Raw genomic sequence first — 21,808 nt, 5'->3', positions numbered from 1 at the left:
CCTGAACTTGGGTAAGAGGTAACCCCTCACACATCAGGCAAGTACTTGGTTTGGAGGATCAAACATGAAGATATGTTTCTGTTTAGTTCAGACACTCAGCTGCCCAAAGCCTGCAATTCCCAATCTGAACTTGAGCTACATGGACAATTTCCCAGCACACATTAGTAGGGTTCTCCTAGTGCAACAACTTTAAACCCATCTTTTTTCAGGCTATAGCCAATGTTTTTACAAATGATTTCAAAACAAGCTGGAGCAGGAGTTTTAGAACCTTTGTGAAGTAAGGTTCCATAGGATAACTTTTTATAAGTGCATATTTTGAAAAAAAAGAGAAACAGACAGACAAGGTGATTACAGGACCTTACTTGTTTTTTGTTTAGTGAGAATTCAAAAACAAACATTGTTCACATCAATGGCATCTATTCACTTACTTTACTGCAATGGATAAAGAAATCACTAATTGTCATTTTCCAAGAACAATCAAAAAAGCAAAAGTTTGCATCTAACACAGTTAACCTCCACCTCAAGGTTTCCTGGGTCAGTATCATAGAAGTTTACAACATGGAAACAGGCCCTTCGGCCCAACATGTCCATGTCGCCCAGTTTATACCACTAAGCTAGTCCCAATTGCCTGCACTTGGCCCATATCCCTCTATACCCATCTTACCCATGTAACTGTCCAAATGCTTTTTGAAAGACAAAATTGTACCTGCCTCTACTACTGCCTCTGGCAGCTCGTTCCAGACACTCACCACCCTTTGAGTGAAAAAATTGCCCCTCTGGACCCTTTTGTATCTCTCCCCTCTCACCTTAAATCTATGCCCCCTCGTTATAGACTCCCCTACCTTTGGGAAAAGATTTTGACTATCTACCTGATCTATGCCCCTCATTATTTTATAGACTGCTATAAGATCACCCCTAAACCTCCTACTCTCCAGGGAAAAAAAGTCTCATATATATTATATAAAAACTTCTTGCAGTTGATTGGCTTAAACCTTTATTCATAATTGCATTCACAAAACAGTAACAACTGGTCAGGTTGGGAATATACAAATGAAACAGTAGGAAAGTGGACAGATAAACAAACCTCCAATGAGGAGCTGCAAAGGACAGATGAATATGAATGAAGCACAGTCAGCCAGCAAAATCTTCCAAGAAAGGAAACAAAATCAAATCATTCCAAGTATTTTTTTAAAATATTTTTGGCTGCCATCTTGCTTTCTCCACTAAGTTGAGGACTTCCAAGAAATAACAATTATTTAATGTCTTTATTACGTTCAATAAGATTTACAAGGTAATTTAAAAATATCAGTACAATTGTATGTTCTGTTCCCTCACCACCGATTCCATCCCTCTTCCTGGCCACTGTCTCAAGCTGAACCAGACCTTTTTGACCGAGTTGAGCTTCCAACCCCATATTCCTCTCCATCACTAAGACCACCTACTTTCTCCTTCGTAATGTCACCCGTCTCCACCCCGCCTCAGCCCATCTGCTGCTGAAACCCACATCTATGCTTATTACCACCAGCCCCGACTATGCCAATGCTCTCCAGGCCAGGCTCCCATCTTCCACCCTCCGTAAATTTGATCTCATTCAAAACTCTGCTGCCCGTACCCTAACTTGCACCAAGTCCCGCTCACCCATGACCCCTGTGCTCACTGACCTACATTGGGTCCTGGTCCATGAACGTCTCAATTTTAAACCACTTATCCTCGTGTTTAAATCCCTCCACTGTCTCACCCCTCCCTATCTCTGGAACCTCCTCCAGTCCTACAACCCTCTGAGAATTTTGCATTCCTCCAATTCTGGCCTCTTGTGCATCCCCCACTCCATCATTGGCAGCCCTGCCTTCACATGTCTAGACCACAAGTTCTACAATTCCCTGCCTAAACCTCCATCTCTCTCTCCTCCTTTAAGACCCCCCCACCGTAAAACCTACCTGAGCTTTTAGTCACCTGTTCCAACAACTCCTTTTTTGGCTTGGTGTTAATTTTTTCTGATTACACTCCTGTTAATTGCCTTGGGATGTTCTCCTACATAAAATGCATTATATAAATGCTAGTTTTTGTTTGTTTGTTTCCATACAACAAAAAGGATATTGAAGAACTGAAGAAAGTGCAGAAAAGATTTACAAGGATTGAAAGGATACTAGAAATGATTGAGCAGGCTGGGGCTCTTTTCTCTGGAAAAGAGACTAAGAGAAGTCCCGATAGAGATTTTTTAAATTATGAAAGGGTTCGATAGGTTGGATGTGGAGAAACTCTGGGTGACTCCAGAATAAGACAGCATAATTATATAAGATAGCCACCAACATCAAATAAAGAGTTCAGGAGGAATTTCTTTACACAGAGTGGTTAAAATGTGAACTCGCTGCCACATGAAGTGGTTGAAGCAGATAGCATTTAAGGGGAGGCTTGGAGCATACATGAGGGAGGAGAATAGAGGGATACAGGGACAGGGTGGCAAGAGGTAATTAGAGTAGGAGGAAGCTCATGTGGAGCATAGACAACAGAATAAACCAGTTAGGCCAAATGACCTGTGTTTATGCTGTAGATTCTATGTAATTTTATGTCATTTAATGCTTCAATTCCTTCGCTGAATTGATTTCTTGATCCTGGCTGCGCTACTTAAAAGAAGCATCAAGGGGAGGATAAGGGGTGTCTTTATTGCCGGTCGGGGAGTGGGGGGGGGGGGGGGGTGGGGGGGGCGGGAAGCAGGAGAGGGGAAAAAAAAAATCTTCCTGGCAATGTAGGGAGAAAAACATGGATGGATTCTTGCACACCTCCCAGCAGCCAAAGAGCTGGATTGGCAGAGATCTAACAGCAGGTTAAACATCTGGATGGCCATGGGAGAATGACTGATCAGAGGGATACTTAATTTATTTATTAATTTAAACAATACCATACCCTCAAAATATTAAAAATTCAAAATCCTTCGCCTACAGAATGGATGTTTCGGCTTGATTTGCAATCCTAACACTGAATACTTCTGTGGGTGAAAGTACAAGAAATGGATAATGGTACTGGGCAAAAAAAAAAACATTTCGATCCATTAAACGATTCCTGAATTGCCTGAATTATGTAGCTTAGTTTTTAAAGTCAAAAAAGATTTTGTACAACAGTATTATGTCTGGATTTTCGTGGTTTATCATCACATCACAAAGAATCAATGAAAATATTTCGCCATCACTTGGATCAATAGTTTTGAACTCTTGGGGGGGGAAAAATGATTTGATGCAAGTTTTTTCCCCAGTCCACTCTCCCATCAGTGGCTATTTAAGCACATTTCAGCCATAAATATCTACACGTGTTATTGCTTTTTATTTTTTATTTGTTCTTTACTCAATATGCTATTAAACTTTGACAAATAAGCTTCAAAAACTAGAAAGATTAATGACTGGAACAATGGATTTTCAATCATTCAGATGGGTGGGCCCATTGAAATCAGTTGTTCTTTTGCTTCATCATCAAGAAAACAGGCATAGGAAATAGTTAATCTATCCGGCATCAATTCCATTTTTCAGTGCCGTGATCTTCACTTTCTAAAAATTTGCCTGGGTCAGCTTATTTAGATGCAAGGACTCTGGATTAATATCAGTCTGTTGCTGTAAAAGAGGATAACTAAACTATTTCACACAACCCCTCATTTTACTATTCTCAATAAACAAAATGTATTATTGCAACCTAGCATATTTATCAGGCTGTGTCGGCACCCTGCCATTCCTGCAGGTGAGGTGAACACACACTTTAAAATCTGGAAGAATTCATGCTTCCAGCAGGCTCTTAAGCTACACTCAGGAATCTAATTGGAAATATACACAGCAAGTGGAATTTTTTTTCATATAAAAGATTTATACTTAACTAATGGGAGACTGATTTTTCATACCAGTTGTGGGCATTTCCCTTATGTTTTTGTCACCTTTAATTACATAAGAAATAGGAGCAGGAGTAGGCCGTATGGCCCCTCGAGCCTGCTCCGCCATTCAATAAGACCAAGGCTGATCTTCTATCGCAACTCCACTTTCCCGCCCTATCCCCATAATCGCTTGATGTCCAAATATCCATCGATCTCAGTCTTGAATGTACTCAAAGACTGAGCATTCACAGCCCTCTGGGGTAGAGAAATCCAAAGATTCACAACCCTCAGTGTATTCCTGCAATGATCATGAGGCCACAATAAGGATGGATTTCTCCACATGCACACACCCAACGGTCAAGATTACTTTGAAGAATGTAGCAATGAGGTGGACAGATTAGCAAATTAGGAAACTTTCACATGCCGATTTAAGAAACTAATGTAACTCTGATGGAGCAAAGAGTGGCAGGGTGGGGGGGGGGGGTTGAATTGTCTTAGTTTTCCACAATTGGCATTATTGCAATTCTTAAAATAGAGTCTGGTGGAAAACAAAAGGCCCTGAAAGTATACCTTGTGATACTAATAACAGGTTAGTTTGAAATTCCTCTCTCTGCTCTTTTAGCAGAAGCATTAACTCATTTATTTTATCCAGGTTAACATATCTTTTAAAATAGTGTGGAAAGGAACTTCAGACAGAAGTGTTAAAATATTTGTACTTTAAACATCCAGGGTCAGAGAAGATCTAGGTAGAAAGAAGCACTTGTTTATTGCTGCCTTATCCCTTCAAAACGAAATGTAATGTGACCCTCAAAGCCTTCCCAACATCTACAAGACTCAGGTCAGAAGCACGATGGGATACTCACTCACTCAACCGCAACTGTCCAGAAACTCAACACAATCCAGGACAAAACAGTCTACTGGATCAGTGCTCCTGAACTCAATATCCACCTGTCCACCAACATATGTAGCTGTAGTACATACATCTACAGGATTCAGTGCAGCAACTTGCCCAGTTTACAATGACAGTTTCTCCCAGTCCTGCAACCTCTACTACCATGAAGGTCAAGAGCAGCAATATCATGGGAACACCATCATCTGCAAGTTTCCCTCCAAGTCACATACTGTCCTGAGTTTCACATTTACCATTGGCCTATCATCAATGGGTCAAAATCTTGGAATTCCTGAAAACACCATCACTAGATCACCATAAGCACAAGAACTGCAGCAGTTCACAGAGAAGACCCACCACCACTTTCTCAGGGTAACTAGGAATGAGCATTAAATGCAGCCTTGCTGGAGTCACCCACATCCCAGGAACAAACAAAAACAAACAAATATTTTATCATTGTACACAATGTTATAAATAATTAGAAAACAATTCAGCACAATTATTGCATCTAGGAACATTTTGGTGCAACACCATTAGTTTACAATTTGTGAAAAAATAATTTTCTTCACTTTAAGGGCCATCACAATTTCACAAAACAAGAGATCTGACAGGTTTTCTCCAAGGCTTGTGCAAATGTTGCTCAAACTAGCTGCTGAGTTTGCCAGAGTGGAGGATCATTACAACCCTTTGAGTTTCCCTTCCCATTATGAAAATGTCTGACTTCTAATTGGGACTTCATCTCTGACGAGACAGTTGAAATAGGAAATTCACCTCATGATCATGCTAACAGGGGTCACTAGGCAACAATCAGGCATGGGACCTTGTGATGATTGCCATCCCCCCTCTCCCAAAACCCACTAGTGCGGGAATGTTGATGAAAATCATAGTGCCCTTGCTACTGCCCCAACTATGATCAACAAACTTAACACAGAACAGGGATTAAACTTGAAACCTTCCTGGTTTATATGGCACAGTACAATATTGCATGGTTCATTTCCCCACTGAGCCATCTGAGAAGCATATAATGGATCCTTAATGATAGTGACTTCACTCAGGGAATTTTAGAACAGGAGTTCAATCGATGAAAAATACCATCAGGAAATATCCCATCAAAATGTAGACAGAGTAATGGCCTGTCGCTACAACAGCCTTCATTATAAAACTACTACTTCTTAGATCTCAATTTTTCCTTTGATCTGTGTCTATTACAGCTGCTACTGCACCTCCTTCTCTGCTACCTTGTTTAGTCCTGAACAGACAGACGTTAGATTTTATGGAATTCATTCATTTTCCAGTTGGGTTGTGAAGCCATCCTATTTATACCTTGGATAATTTCTTAAGCCAACAGGTGTGGGTGGAGAATAACCAAAAAAGCAGTTTGTTGTTCCCACCCTTGCCTCACCCTCTCACAGTAGATTTCCCCATGGGTATCAGCCTTGAATCAATGGTAGCACCCTCATCTGAGTCAGAAGGTTCAAGCATCACTCCAGAGACTTCAGCACATGATCTAGGCCGACACTTCAGTGCAGTACTGAGGGAGTGCCGCACTGTCAGAGGTGCCACCTTTCAGATGAGATGTTAAACCGAGGCCCCATCTGCCCTCTCAGGTGGGCGTAAGAGATACTATGGCACTATTTGGAGAAGAACATGTGACTTCTCCCAGTGTCCTGGCTAGTATTCATTCTTCAGCCAATATCACAAATAGATTATCTGGTTATTTATCTCATTGCTGTCTGTGGGACCTGGCTGTGTGCAAATTGGCTACCATGTTTCTCTACATTACGAAAGGGACGACACTTCAAAAGTACTTCATTGGGTGTGAAGGACTTTAGGACATCCTGGGGTCATGAAAGGTGCTATGCAAATACAAGTTCTTGATGATAAATGAGTAGGAATGGCAAACTCTTGTCAATTTTCTCACTTTCCCCTCTCTCAATGATACTAATTCCTGCAGGGGCACAATATCACAGGTGCAGTCAACCTCTGCTACCTTGCCCAAATAGCCATTCTTCAAAGGCAAGTCTGGATGACAAGTGTTTGCAGGCTATCGGGCCATGAAGGGGACATATCAAATGTAGGAAAAAGCACCAGAAAAAAAAAATCATGGAAGCTGCTGGATCATAAAACCCAACTGGCTCACTAATGTCCTTTAAGAAAGGGAACCAGCCAGACCCACCACCCCTACCTGTTCTGGCCTACATATGACTCTAGTCCCACACTATGTGGTTTGCTCTTAGTACCTTCAGGACAACTATGGATGGGCAATAAAAACTGCCTAGACATTGTTGCCCACAATGTGAATAAATAGATCCCACCACTTGCAGTAGGGGTCGCTGGAATCAGGAATGAGCACACTGGCTCATATTCCCCACCCAGTGCTTCAGGGCACTGGTCCAAATATAGTTCCCCTACTGCCATCCCAGCTAAGGTCAGGTGATCGAATTATGATCTGTGTTCAAAGCTGGATCTCCTGATCAATGGGGCTCAATTACGTACAGTCTTTATCAATAGACGATGCAAGGAGCTTACAGGCCTTCCATTAAAAAGATACATGGAATCCGTTTGCAGAATGGTTTTCTGTACTCTCCACCAAGTTGGAGTCTCAGAGCCCGAATATTCCCACCATCTACAAAATGTGCATCAAATTCACATTCATCTAAAGTCCTTTTTTTTAATATACAGGAAATAATAGATAGGAATACCTGGCACACTAACTACTGTTCCTTAAGTCCACATCATGTGACAGACACTTCTCTCAGTGGCTCACAGTATCCATTATTTTTTCCATCTGTGTCCTCCAGAGCAAATGCTCCTCTCCAGCTTTACATGCTCCATTCAACCCAACCATCTACCCTGCCCAGAGTAGTTTCTTTCACAAGTACAAATTACCAGCACAACTTTGTAGCAATGAGCCTGACAAAGTGTTAACATGACAGGAGCTCACTATAACCGTTCCCTTCTCCCTCAAAACACAATCAGGCATAACTTGCTAAATATTTATAGCATCCAAAAATGAGTTCTGCCCGAATATCCTCTTCTATACTACATTTTGCATGCATTTCAGCTTGGGATTTATTGCATACCAACCTGAGCTAATATGTCTATTGTGTTAATGGTTTTAATAGACTTGTATAAATAAAATGGGGAGAAGGCACCTTTGTTACAGCTTCTTTTCACTTAAACTAACTGCAGTCAGCGGTCTCCACTTTCCTTCAGAATTTCAACTGACATTATGAACATGCAGCAAAGGACCAAGATATTTTACATACGTGCCCACACGTGACATTCAAGTTTGGGACAAAAGCAGACAGCTACATGCTCTACTTTCCAGAGCAAGGCTAATGATCTGGATGACCTGAGGGTGAAATGGGAAGGTGGCTTCAAAGTGCACTATGTGGTAAGATGGCTTCCACGGCCTCGTGTCAGCTCTAGCTTTTATACCTTAGTTCCCAGTGTTACCTTAGCAGCAGGCCATCTAACCAAAATGAGGCTCTGAGGATGATGCAACCAAACCAGAGTGCAATTTGCTATGATTATATGTTCCAAACATGTTGAATTCAGCACAGATTTCCTCATATAATGAAGGTATAACAAGTTCCCTTAAAAAAAGTCAATGTACTAAGCCGACTGATTAAGAGCAAAACCCAATAATGCTGTGAAAGAAAATATCGTGCGATATAACAACATGTATTAATATAGCACCTTTAACATAGTAAAATGTCCCAAGGCACTTCACAGGAGCATTACCAAACAAAATTTGACACCAAGCCACACAAGGAGATATTAGGGCAGGTGACCAAAAGCTTGATCAAAGGAGTAGGTTCAAAGGAGCATCTTAATAGAAGAGAGGGGTGTAGAAAGGCAGAAAGGTTTAGGGAGGGAATTCCAGAGCTAAGGACCTAGGCAGCTGAAAGCACAGCCGCCAATGCTGGGGCAATTAAAATCGGGGATGCACAAGAGGCAAGAATTGGAGCAGTGCAGAGATCTGAGGGAATCAGGGCTGGAGGAGGTTACAGAGATCGGGAGGGACGAGGCTATGGAGGGATTTGAAAACAAGGATGAGAATTTTAAAATTGAGGCGTTGCCAATGTAGGTCAGCGAGCTCAGGGGTAATGGGGGAACGTGACTTGGTGCGAGTTGGGATACAGGCAGCAGGGTTTTGGATGAGCTCAAGTTTATGGAGGGTGGAGGATGGGAGGCCGGCCTGGAGAGAAGAGTCAAGTCTAGGGGTAACAAAGGCATGGATGAGGGTTTCAGCAGCAGCTGAGCTGAGGCAGGGGTGGAGATTGGCAATGTTACGGAGGTGGAAGTAGGCTATCTTGTTGATGGAGCTGAGATGTGGTCGGAAGCTCATTTCAGGGTTAAGTACAATGCCAAGTCAGAGGTCCCATGGTGGGATGAGGTTGACGTAGATAGGGTGGAGTCAGCTTGGAGCATCCACAAACTGATGCTCAGGTTTGGAGACAGGTGTGGAGGGCGATTGAGTCAAGAAGCTGTTTGAAGGGTAGAGCATCGGAGGACACACTGCTGGAGGTATTTCCATGGGAACGGAGAGCCAGGAGGTGTGTAGAATCGAGTGCGGGCAGAAAAACGCGATTATAGAGGCTGTATCATTTCCTTATGCCAAAAGCTTCTCAAAAACAAGGAGTTCTTGCTCAAAGATACTCGATCTTAATAAATAACATTCACAATACCTTTCAGGACAGCAAAAGGACGGCACATAACTAATCAGGTGATTATTTTAACTATGCGGAGATCAAACATCATTAAGGTCTAAGGCAAAACTATTTGTAGAAACAGTTCTATGAAAATATTTGATTCTGCATTCTTTGTGAATTGTGTTAACTGTTCAATATAGCATTGAAAGGTCGAGGTAGGGTCTGAAATCGAGTTACAGGGCATAATCTTCTTGAGGACTGAACAACTCTGCTACACAATATTTGCGGCAAAATATACCTGGATTTTCCTGGCCAACTGCAGCAACAATGACTAATGGGAAAAATTCTACATTTCTGTTGTTTTAAAGAGGGTAACTCAACCACTAAAATAGTTATATTTAACTGACTTAAGCAGAACCTTATGAACAGTGTGCAATGGTGTGGTATGGAAAACCAGATTGCAACATTGTTGTTTTCATCCTGGGGACAAAAACATTTTTACTTGGTTTCTGCTTGCCTTCTGACTTTATTCATGTTTCCCATTAAAAGGTGGACAGAGATGGGATAAATTATTCAAAGTACCAACTTTCAAAAACACTGCTGCATTCAGGAATTTCAAGTAACGTGTCCCACCTTAGATCAATGTTTGACTGGCAAATGAGATCGGCCCAAGTCATCATTCAGGTGAAGAAAAGATTGTTTAGAGTTGGATTTTTCCACTACGGCAGTTCAAAAATGCAAAGACAGACAAATTTTATTCAGGGACAAACCAAGTTTGCATTTGAGGCCACATCCTCCTCTCTTTCTCCCCAAGGTCACACGCACCAACTGCCACCACAAGACCTGTTCACAGACATCTCATCGCTACTGCTGTGAATGCACAGAGAAGTAAGCATTGATTCGCACTGACTTTTCCTTCTGAAGGAAACATTTGCCTTCCACTTGGCCTTTTCTCAGTGACACTGTCAAAGATATGGTAAAACCAGCAGTGGACGGACCGACGTGTAAAACGGGAGTGCTGATTCACGTGTGTGGGGAGGGGGACAGGGCGGCAATGCACCAAAAAAAACTCAACGATTGCTTAAATTCACTTAAGGGCTATTACAACCTTGATGGTGAGAGGATAATCCATCACCTGTGTCCCAGTTGAAGTTAGCTCTAGAAGGGAAAGTACCGTATAGGCTTGGATGGAGCATAAACACCGGCACAGACCAGTTGGGCCGAATGGCCTGTTTCTCTGCTGTGAACTCGATGTATTGCAATGTACTATACCAATCAAGCTCCTGGAAGGAATTTATTAACCGGAAAAAACTATACATGTTTGTGTAGCAGTATTAGAACTGAAAGTGCCAGGCTAACTGCACGCAAACCAATAACGCAAGAGTACATTGTATAGAGACACAGGCAGGCGACCCTATGCAAGTACAACACAAAGTTGTGGATGGATAAGGATGTTAACCGTAGATACCCACAAGCTTGGATTCTATTGTCCGTCATTTTTAAATAGCGTTTTGTTACTGAAATGTTGCCGACCGTTCTACTAAAGTGTTCTTGAACTGCTTGGAAAATTGAAAATGTTTTTGAGTTACCTAGTGTAACAGGGAACCTGAATTTTAGTAATGAAACCTCAGTAAGGAAGTGTTCCAAAAGGGCTGATCAGCACCCTACTGGATAAAGAGGCGGAAGTGTCACAGAGATGAAAGAATCTATATAGAATTCTGGGAACTACTCGGGGCTCTTGGCTTTAGATAACAGAGGTGTTGCATTGGTGACGACTCTCTCCGGTAGTTGGTTACAGGCTCTCTTTGTATTGTATTTGCTTCTAACTACTTGATTGGGATAGTTGGCAATTAGCAGGCCAGTCCCCCAGGATAGGATTAGGAGAACCAGGTTAACCCTAGAGTTAAAATGGTTTGCTTGAATTTTTATAGTTGCTTTTATTAGCTACACTACTGAATAAAAGCTTATTGAAGCTTGAACTAAGTCTTCAACAAATCTGGGGCTCAAAACAATTTTAGTCACACAAGGAGGACTGAAGGGCTTACCAAGAGGTAGCTGCAACAAAACTCATATGCTAAGGGCAGTCAGAGGAGTTATGGTCACGGTAGCGAGACATTTGGCACCCAAACAAGGGCCCTCAGGAAAAGAAAGATAAAATAAAGGCAAGAACGGACTGATCAATACATACGCTACATCTAACCTTGGATAATGGCAGCTAATGGAAAGGAAGTGGTTCCCATTAAAACAGAAAATGAAGGTGATCCAAAAGATAGACAAAAAGTAGCAAGAGGGATTAAAAAAAAGGAAGTATTTAGTCTATAACAACCAAACCATTTAAAAAGGAATAAAGAGAAAAAGCACCTAGGCTACAATGCTCCAAATGGAATTGAAAGCGGATTGGAAAACTTGTGAAGTGTGAGAAAGTGAATATGAACTGGAGAAATTGCTGAGTGAGATAGTGAAGATAGAAGATAATACTCCCGCAGAGCCTATTACTGTAATAACTAATCAGCCAGAACTCAAAGGAGTGTGTAAAAAAACAAAACCATAAAAGTACTACCACCTTCTCAGGCAACTAGCTTGGGCATTAAATGAAGCCTTGTCAACGTCACCCACATTACAAGAACAAAAACATTCTACCATTCTAAAGACAGTATTGCTAAACCTGTTCCCTCCTTTTTCAAACAAAACCAGAGCGCCCAATGGTTCAGTGGTCAAATACACCACATAGTATGGTATAAGAACATAAGAAATAGAAACAGGAGTAGGCCATATGGCCCCTCGAGCCTGCTCTGCCGTTCAATCAGATCATGGTTGATCTTCTACCTCAACTCCACTTCCCTGCCCTATCCCCATATCCTTTGATTCCCTTAGTGTCCAAAAATCTATCAATCTCAGCCTTGAATATACTCAACGACTGAGCATCCCCAGCCCTCTGGGGTGGAGAATTCCAAAGATTCACAACCTTCTGAGTGAAGAAATTTTTCCTCATTTTGGTCCAAAATGGCCGACCCATTTATATTGAGGCTTATAGACTGGAAAGGGCCCAGATTTTAATCTCTGTTCAATGCATAATTAGGGTGGAGTGCTACAACGTCTTTATAGTAGAGAGGGAAGAGCGAACAAGCAGTATTTTTGCTCCTGATCACTATCAGGAGCCACTTTGCTGGAAAGTGCATGTGCGTAATCATCGGATGAAGCCAGAAATGGACTCCGCTGTGATCCCCCCCACCATGGTTCAAAGAGTCAGCACCTTCAAAACAGGAAAGGAGAAAAAGACAGAAAATTGGATAAGGGAAAAAAAACCCACAGGGCTGAGTTCACCTTTAAGCAATTAACAGAAGGCAGCGAAGCCAAACAACCTCAGGACATCCCAAAGTGCTTCACAACAAATGAGGTATTTTTGAAGCATAGTCACTGTTGGCAGCAGCCAATTTTCATGCACCAAGACCCCATAAACAGCAATGAGCTAACTGACCAATTAATTTTATTTTAAAGTGATGATGGCTGAGGGATAAAAGTTGGCCAGGACACCAGGAGCACAGACTCTATCCTTCTTCCTATAGTGCCATGGCATCTTTTACATTCACCAGAAGGGGCAGATAGGAACTTGGTTTAATGTCCCACCTGAAAGACCACACCTCAGACAGTACAGCACTCCCTCAGTATTGCACTGGAGTATCAACTGAGATTTGTGCGCTCAGTGCTGGAGTGGCGTTTGAGGCGAGTGCTACCACTGAACCAAGGCTGATACCTACAAATACTTCAGAAAGCAAGGAATATTGAATGAATACATGCAACCATATTTGAATTAATTTTTCGTGCAATATTTGATACGGAAACAGGCCATTCGACCCAACCAGTCCATGTCAGCGTTTAATCCTCCATGTGAGAGCCCCTAATAAATCTAAACATGCAATGAAGGATAAGGTGTAAAATGCAAGGAAAGCATGCAATGTGCATGCCTGGTACTTACTCCAAGAAACATCTTAACTGCATCGTATACTCCATATAGTTGAATTGAAAAGTGGTGAGGTGGGTACATCAGAAATAAAATCATAATAGACTCTTCACCTGTGAAATAAAAATATTCAAAAAAATTTAATCATAGGATTATCACAATGTTGTGTTATTTTTGGACAACCAATTGTCCATAGTTCTGTAGTGGGACAGTATTTTGTGAGGGGTGAGGGCAATTTCAGGTAAATAGTGGGCTAAGGTCTTGGAACCATTTAAGAAACAAGGATGCCACGATCGTGGGGACTAGATGGGAACAATGCCCTTCCTCATCCATGTTTATCTCAACAACTTGCACCTATGTCACCTTTAATGTGGTAAAACATCCCAATTGGTTTTATAGGAGCGTTTTCAAACACAATGTGACATCGAGCGACAAAAGGAGATATTAGGACCGGTCAAAGAGGTAAGTTTTCCTGCTGCTGAAACCCTCATCCATGCATTTGTTACCTCTAGACTTGACTATGCCAATGCTATCCTAGCCGGCCTCCAAGCTTCCACCCTCCATAAACTTGAGCTCATCCAAAACTCTGCTGCCCGTATCCTTACTCGCACCAAGTCCCATTCTCCCATCACCCGTGCTCGCTGACCTACATTGGCTTCCAGTCAGGACAAGCCTCGATTTTAAAATTCTCAGGCTCGTTTTCAAATCCCTCCGTGGCCTCTCCCCTCCCTATCTCTAACCTCCTCCAGCCGTGAGTGTAATTATTTTTTTTATTATGTATTGTGTATGAAGCAGCTGCATCTTACCCATGCACAGACTATTTGGCAGGGTGTTCAATTAGTGTAAAAGACCAACTTTGAATTTCAGAGAAGTCTGACTGCAAAATAAGTTTTTTTTTAAATTACATCTGTGGCTTTTTGAATCAAAGATGTGACACTCTCTAAAATATTATCCATGATTAGGTCATTCCTGGCTTAGCAACAGCCTTTACTGCACACTAGCACAAGGACAACTTTTTTTTAAATCTGCAATTCCTCCACAAACATATTAACTTTCTTGCTTTATTTAGCTTACAGACTTACTACAAATGGTGCCAATGCAATCCTGGATTGACTAACAGAAGCTGTCCTTTTAAAACAAGATAGGAAAAGGATTAAAATTCCTTCCTCAAAAACACAGCCAGTGTCGAATTATTAAACATCCCAGTCTGGAAAAGAACCAATTTTTTTTTAATTTAATTTTTTTTTAAGTTCAGTTGACAGTTATCAAGGCTGACGAGTTGAGTGCCAGTAGCCATAAGAACTCAAACCTACACCCTTAGCTTTTGAAGATAATTCACTAGGCCATTTCAAACAAAAATTGATATATATGTTTGCAACTTACCAATGATGCAAATGTTCATCAAGTTGACGCAGAGGAAAATGAGGTGGAGCTTCAATCGACCTTGCGCTCCTCGCACCTTTGAAAATGTTTCCCATGTTCTTGAGGCATATAAAAAGCTTTTTTTCAGGATCTCAACATTCGCTGCGGGAGGTATTTCGTCAATTGGTTGCATCCGTTCAGTGGCATGATTTGAATCCTGCAGCCACAGCAGTACATAGAAAATAGATACCAATTGGCAGCCACAAAACACACTAAAAGCATGTGTAAAGGTAAAATTCTGAAGCAGCCATCCACTCAACAGAAACCCAACAGTTCCCCCGATAAAGATCATTGACTCCACAATGCCAATACGCATAGTACGGTTCTTGTCATCAGTGATGTCAGCCATGTAACTAAAGACACTAAGGAAAATGGAAACAACATTTCCAGAGATCCCTATTAATGCAGAGACAAGAATGCACCAGTAGACAGTCATTTCTTTAACCTGCACCATCACTATTAATATAGCCCCACCAAATGATGCACCAATACAAGGTAGTATCATGCCAAGCTTGCGACCTTCCTGATCAGACCTCGCACCAAGAAAAATTAATGTGGGGATGGACAAACTGGTCATCACAGCAGTGCAGAAAAGCAGAACATAGGATGTTTTGCTCTGGATAACTAGAGACTCTTCCGGATAGTGAGAGAGATCACCGCACATATCCTCTTTATTATATAGCTCTTCACAAATCTGAAAAACAAAAACACTTTACCTAACTATTCAACATTACATTTAGGTAACTATACCAAACTAAATTTATTTTGTAGATTTGCACAATGGAAAGTAATGAGAACCTTTTCAAAGAACAATGATGTTTCTAAATCATGAGCATAAGCCATCTGCATAATGCGGATCCTTGCTGAACGAGCAATCAGTCTTATTGGAAAGGATGGAATCATTATCAAAGAAAGCAGATTTTTGCATTCAGCCATGCGTATACAGCACAACCATAGTAATTATATTACTTTTTAAAGCGCTACAAAATTAGGTGTAAGGACAAAGCAATGCACATTATTTCTTCTCAACACTTAACATATCACTATGCTCTAATGTACTATTGTACTTAATTGCTTTTTGCACCTTGTTCTATGGATGTCAGAATTTCTGTGCAATGTGCTTAGCAATTCCTTGCGAGTTGATGTGTATCCATCTCTTGTAATGGTTCTGACTGACTGGGTTGTTTTCTGTGCCTGTTATGATTTTTAGGTTATAAAAGCAGGCAATATTATTGCCAGCTATAGGGCTGTTGGTACTTCATGGCTGGCGAGGTAACTTTTATACAACACTTAATCACTTAATGTGGATGTTATATTTTTGGATCTTTTCTTACTCTAGATTATTTCAGCTCTTATATCTTAGCTCATTCTCATAAGTGTCAATTCCCCATACCTGTTGGTGCATCTAAGATCTAAGTTAAGCTTTCAGTAATATGCCCAAGTAAATAAACATCTCATCCTGTTTGGTGATTGATTTTAGTTACTAGACTATTTTATGCCTCCATGAGATCTCACTACAAAAGCAGTAAAGCATATCAGAACTTGTTTAAAATATGAAGCAAATTATTATTCATTATTTGTGTAAATGAAAAATCTAAGGGATATACATTTACCGTACAAAGCTTTTATCTAACTTGATTAGACAAAATAATAGCGATTGCAACTCTCTTGAGAGACACGGCAAATCTGTCAATAACTTTCAGATACACACAGCATTTCTTTTTTCAGGAATATCAACTTGTTTCAAAGTTTTCAAGCAGCCTTTTGCCTTCCCTGGCCAGAAATGTTCTTTACAATATCTAAGACTTTGTGAATTTTGATTAACTATCCAAACAAGTTCAAAAAGGAACCATCAATTAGACACAAACAAAATCAATAACAGTCTGTATATTTTTGAAAATCATGTTTAGACTCCATGTCAAGCCCATTACCTGGGATACTAGAGCAAACTTCATAACAATCAGAATAGGCTTGGTACAGACTTTGGCTTTAGTTGGCTGTTAAACTCTCGAAGCACAATGGTGGAGTTTTAGAAATAGCCAACTAAATCAAAACTTATGCTAAAAATATCAACTTCACCACAATGACTTGGATATATATTTCTTTTTTTAAAAAAAAAATTGAGACAGAAGCAGTTTCACTTGCTAGGGTACAAGATGTGAGCCACAGCCCAGCTGTACGCCAGTTACAGGCAGTCCTGCTAATCTGCAGATAAGCCAGGATGTTGAAGTTTGGTCCTACAGCTAATCAGATTAAGCATGGTTGAAGTACCAATTGTGCGCACGCAAGGCCTGGGTGAGGTACGAACAGTGAGTCACTAAGTGATTCTAGGCACCAAAAGCCTTTAAACTGGCTTGATTCTTAGGCTTGCTGAGCTAGAAATAAATACTTCCTTCTTTTCAGTGGATTTGTAAAACCTAAGTTATGTCTGACAAAGTTAAACAGTTCTTTGAAGAAATGATGGACTGTTTTGATAAAGGAAGTGCAGTGGATGTTGTTTATATGGACTTTCAAAAGGCCTTTGATAAAGTGCCACATAGGAAGCTAGTTGATAACATTAAGGCACATAGTACTAAAGGGAGTGTGGCAGCATGGATAGAAAGTTGGACGGATATACATACACAAACTTTTATCAGGTCTGACAAAAGGTCATCGACCTGTAACGTTAACTGTTTCTCTCTCCACAGATGCTGCCTGACCTGCTGAGTATTTCCAGTATTTTCTGTTTTTATTTCAGATTTCCAGCATTGTCAATATTTTGCTTTTGATATATGTGATTGGATTTGGGTAAAAGGGGTACAATATCAAAATTCATAGATAACAGAAACCAAGTGTGGGGTTAACTGTAGACTAAGTAACTTAGGAGGACAGATAGCTTGGCAGATTGGGCAGAAGATATTAGATAAATTTTAAGAGAAATGTGAAGTAATACATTTTGGGAGGAAGATTAAAGAACATCTACACTAAATGGTAATATTTTAAAAAGTGGAGGAATCGAGGCACAGGGGTTCTGAAACACATCTTTAATATTGGGAAGGCATTGATAAAGCTGGAAAAAGGCATGTGGATCTTGGGTTTTATAAATAGGTATATAGAGTACTAAAGCAAAGCACTATTACTAAACCTAAACAATCATTGGTTAGGCAAACATTTAGAACATAGTGACCAGTTTTGGACTCCTTATTCTAGGAAAGACATCAAGCTGATAGAGAAACTGCAGAAGAGAGTCACTAAAAGGATATCAAAGATGAGAGGCTTTAGCTCTGAGGAGATAAAGAAACGGGCTATTTTCATCAGAGAAAAGAAAGTTAAGGGAAAATCAGACTTAAAAACAGAAAATGCAGGAAACACTCAGGTCAGCCAGCATCTGTGGAAAGAGAAACAGAGTTAACATTTCAGGTTGATGATCTTTCATCAGAACTGGGATGAATCTGATAGTTTTGATAGGGTATATGGGAAAGAATTATTTCTACTGGTTGGTGAGTTGGTAACTAAAGGCATAAGTTTAAGATCACCACCAAAGGAACAAAGGAAAAGTTTAGGAGAAATGTTTTTTTTTAAATGCAGAGGGTCATTAGGACTTGGAAACAGTGTTAGAAGCAGAATCCATGACAGCGTTCAAGAGGGAAGTGAATAAAGAGTCAAAAAAGAAAAAGAACTTGCATTATTATAACACCTTTCATGATCTCAGGATGTCCCAAAGTGCTTCACAAACAATGAATTACTTTTGAAGTGTAGTCATCGTTGTAACACAAGGAAATGGCAGGGTAATGTATGGCAGGCAAAAATATATAATGCTTTAGCTGGTCCTGTGCAGGGTTAAAGAAAAGACTGAGAAATTAGTGGAGTAAAAGTGGAATTTGGCATGCCTAGGTATTCATTCCTCTAACATGAGATTTTCCAGGACATGTGACCATTAGACGTGATCCCTTCTGCCACTGTGTCACTCAGAACGGTCAATTGAACAGAAAGGATTTTATCTTTGAATTCAAGGTATATAAGAGGGTACTTGGCACACCTCAGCAGATTATCTTTGCTAGCCAGAAGATTTTATTTTTCTTTTCTAGTCTCCTTCTGTAGTAATCTTTACCTAACAGATGTACCTTTACAAGCACAAAGTATATTCAGACAAGAGCCTAAGAGAGGTTACACAAGTTAAATGATAGGGCTATACCAGCCAGTTAGAGGCAGAGATAAGTGTGTCACGTACAAGTTGTCTAAGATCAAGGAAGCCAAGAGTTAAGCCAGCTAGATTGGATACTGTCACTTGTGCGTAAGGTGGGTTCAGCCAGAATAGAGGATCTGAGTGGAACAGATAACCCGGCTACAGAAGGGAATCAATTTGACGTTCCAGAACCTAACACCACCATCTCAGCTGAAGATCAACTTGACCATGCCACTCATAAGGACAAGGTCGTATATGCTCCAAAAACATTCTTAACCATCAGCGCAGACTCTAACCTATACAATAGACTGGCTATCTAATGCTGTTAACTTGTCAGCTATCTAAGAAGTTAATCCTAATTTAATCTCACCAATTTACAGTAGGCTCACATATTGATTTCAACTATAATTTAATAATCAGCAATCCAGTTAATGCTGAATTACAGATACACTGTACTGCCTTTACAACCTTGGTTATTCATTTTGTTAAGTAACTCTTGATTATGTTATTTAAACTGCTATCTAACCCTATCTACAACTATTTGTGTATTCATTGTTTGTATACTCAATGTTTTAGTAATAATTATGATCTTGTAGTCAATAGTTAGTGCATGATTCGTTATCTGACTTCTTTGATGATTTGTTAAGAAAGGGTTAATACCTTCACTCAGTAACTTATGGGTACCCTAATGGAGGGTTGATTAGGTAAACTTATATTCAATCCAAACTGGCTGATGCAAGACAAATTGGCAAGCCAAATTTAGGCAATACCACTTCCTAAAGTGGGCGGCATCCCCCGGACAGTTCCTTAATGTGGAGTTAAAGTGAGGGGGTTAAGGATTCCTTGATATATTTGTCAGGATACCAAAAGGTAAAGAAATTTGGCACAATGGAACAGGCACAAAACAAACAATGTGGTTCAAAAGTGGCTCAGTGGCACGAAGCAAAGGGTAATGGTTGCCAGGTGTGTTTGCGACTGGAAGGCTGTTTCCAATGGATTCCCGCAGGGCTCGGTACTAGGTTCCTTGTTTTTTGTGGTATATATTGATGATATGGACTTGAATGTGGGGGGCTTGATCAAGAAGTTTGCAGATGATACAAAAATTGGCTTTTTTGCTGATAGTGAGGAGGAAAGCTGGAGACTGCTGAACGATATCAATGGACTGGTGAGGTGGGCAGAAAAGTGGCAAATGGAATTCATTCCGGAGAAGTGTGCAGTAATTCCTTTGGGGAGGGCAAACAAGGCAAGGGGGTACATAATAAATAGGAGGATACTGAGAGGTGTAGAGAAAAAAAAGGGAGCTTGGAGTGCATGTCCACAGATCCCTGAAGGTAGTAGGACAGGTAGATAAGGTGGTCAAAAAGGCATACGGGATACTTTCCTTTATTAGCCGAGGCACAGAATATAGGAGCAGGGAGGTTATGCTACAACTGTATAAAACATTGGTTAGGCCACAGCTTGTGTACTGCGTACAATTCTGGTCACCACATTACAGGAAAGATGTGATTGCACTAGAGAGAGGGTCAGAGGAGATTTGAGGATGTTGCCAGGGCTGGAGAATTTTAGCTATGAGAAAAGATTGGATAGGCTGGGGTTGTTTTCTTTGGCACAGAGGAGACTGAGGGGAGATTTAATTGAGATATATAAAATTATGACAGGACTAGATACAGTGGATAGGGAGAACCTATTTCCCTTCGCAGAGGGATCAGTGTCCAGGGGGCATAGATTTAAAGTAATTGGTGAAAGGATTAGAGGGGAGCTGAGGAGAATATTTTCACCCAGAGGGTGGTGGGGATCTGGAACTCACTGCCTGAAAGGGTGGTAGAGGCAGAAACCTTCAACTCATTTAAAAAGTACTTGGATGTGCACCTGAAGTGCCGTAACCTATGGGACTACGGACCAAGTGCTGGAAAGTGGGATTAAGCTGGATAGCTCTTTTTCAGCCGGCAGGGACATGATGGGCCAAATGGCCTCCTTCTGTGTCGTAACTTTCTACGATTCTATGAAAAAAGAAAGTCTAGGGCAGAAAGAGACACCATATGCTATGGTGACATATGGAACTGCCAAGAGCTGTGAGGTGGCTCTGAATTCATAGAATCTTTACCCAATTATACCTAATCAGGTATACAAGTAGCTAATAGAAAGCTTGCGTGATATGGGTTGTGGACTCTCGCGGATACAGCCACATCTAATGCAGCCATGTAATATATAGACACTACTAAGAAAGTCTTTTGGATACTTGATTTGCAAGGGGTTGTCGATCCTTGCTGGAGAAGCAATGCAAAATACCTGCAATAGTTAAAATGAACTTGCAAATTCTTTCACCGACAGTAAACCAAAAAAACCCCACAGAATTTAGCAGAAAATTACGACACTTATTAAAAGATGTTCTGTAGCTTCCAACCCACCTTTTCCAATACAAAGCGCTGGAACGCGGGCGTATTTAAAAAGATCGCCGCCATCTGCAGAAATATAACCGGCTCCACCGTGACGATGGCCCTCAGATTCATTTGGCTTCTCAACAGATTAAAAATTTTAGACAAATTGGGAAGAGAGCTTGAAAGATGAGGTGAACTAAAGGAAGTGGTTACAACTCAACCGGTCAACGGTTGTCTAATCACATGATAGAGAAGAGGAGGCGGAGGTTCCTTCTGCAAAGTTCAAGTCAATGCTGCCTATCGATTCATGGAGCGTGCGCGTGATGGGCGCGCGGGCAGGTGAGGGCGAGTTGAGCACCTGTGCGGTGGGAGACAATCAGTCAGCCCATGGGGCGCGCGCGGACAGGTGAGGGCGAGTTGAGCACCTGTGCGGTGGGAGACAATCAGCCCGGGGACCAACAGCGGTACCTGAGCGTCCCTGG

At 41.0% G+C, this 21,808-nt stretch overlaps 1 protein-coding gene across 1 annotated transcript in view; it reads right to left on the bottom strand.

Annotated features, from left to right (window-relative positions):
• The window catches only part of zgc:174356 (uncharacterized protein LOC100137120 homolog), a 59,940-nt gene extending 38,462 nt beyond the window's left edge, over positions 1-21,478 (bottom strand). Inside the window, exons 1-3 of the mRNA XM_067988285.1 lie at positions 21,357-21,478; positions 14,745-15,477; positions 13,377-13,474 (exon numbers count right to left, since the gene is read on the bottom strand). Of these exons, the coding sequence (XP_067844386.1) occupies positions 13,377-13,474; positions 14,745-15,477; positions 21,357-21,458 (933 nt within the window). The 5' untranslated portion in view covers positions 21,459-21,478. The remainder of the gene's footprint in view (positions 1-13,376; positions 13,475-14,744; positions 15,478-21,356) is intronic.
• Between the last annotated feature and the right edge of the window lie 330 nt (positions 21,479-21,808).

Source organism: Heptranchias perlo, chromosome 8 (genome assembly GCF_035084215.1).
Source record: "Heptranchias perlo isolate sHepPer1 chromosome 8, sHepPer1.hap1, whole genome shotgun sequence".
NCBI classification, from domain to species: domain Eukaryota; kingdom Metazoa; phylum Chordata; class Chondrichthyes; order Hexanchiformes; family Hexanchidae; genus Heptranchias; species Heptranchias perlo.
This window is presented reverse-complemented; position numbering and strand designations above follow the sequence as displayed.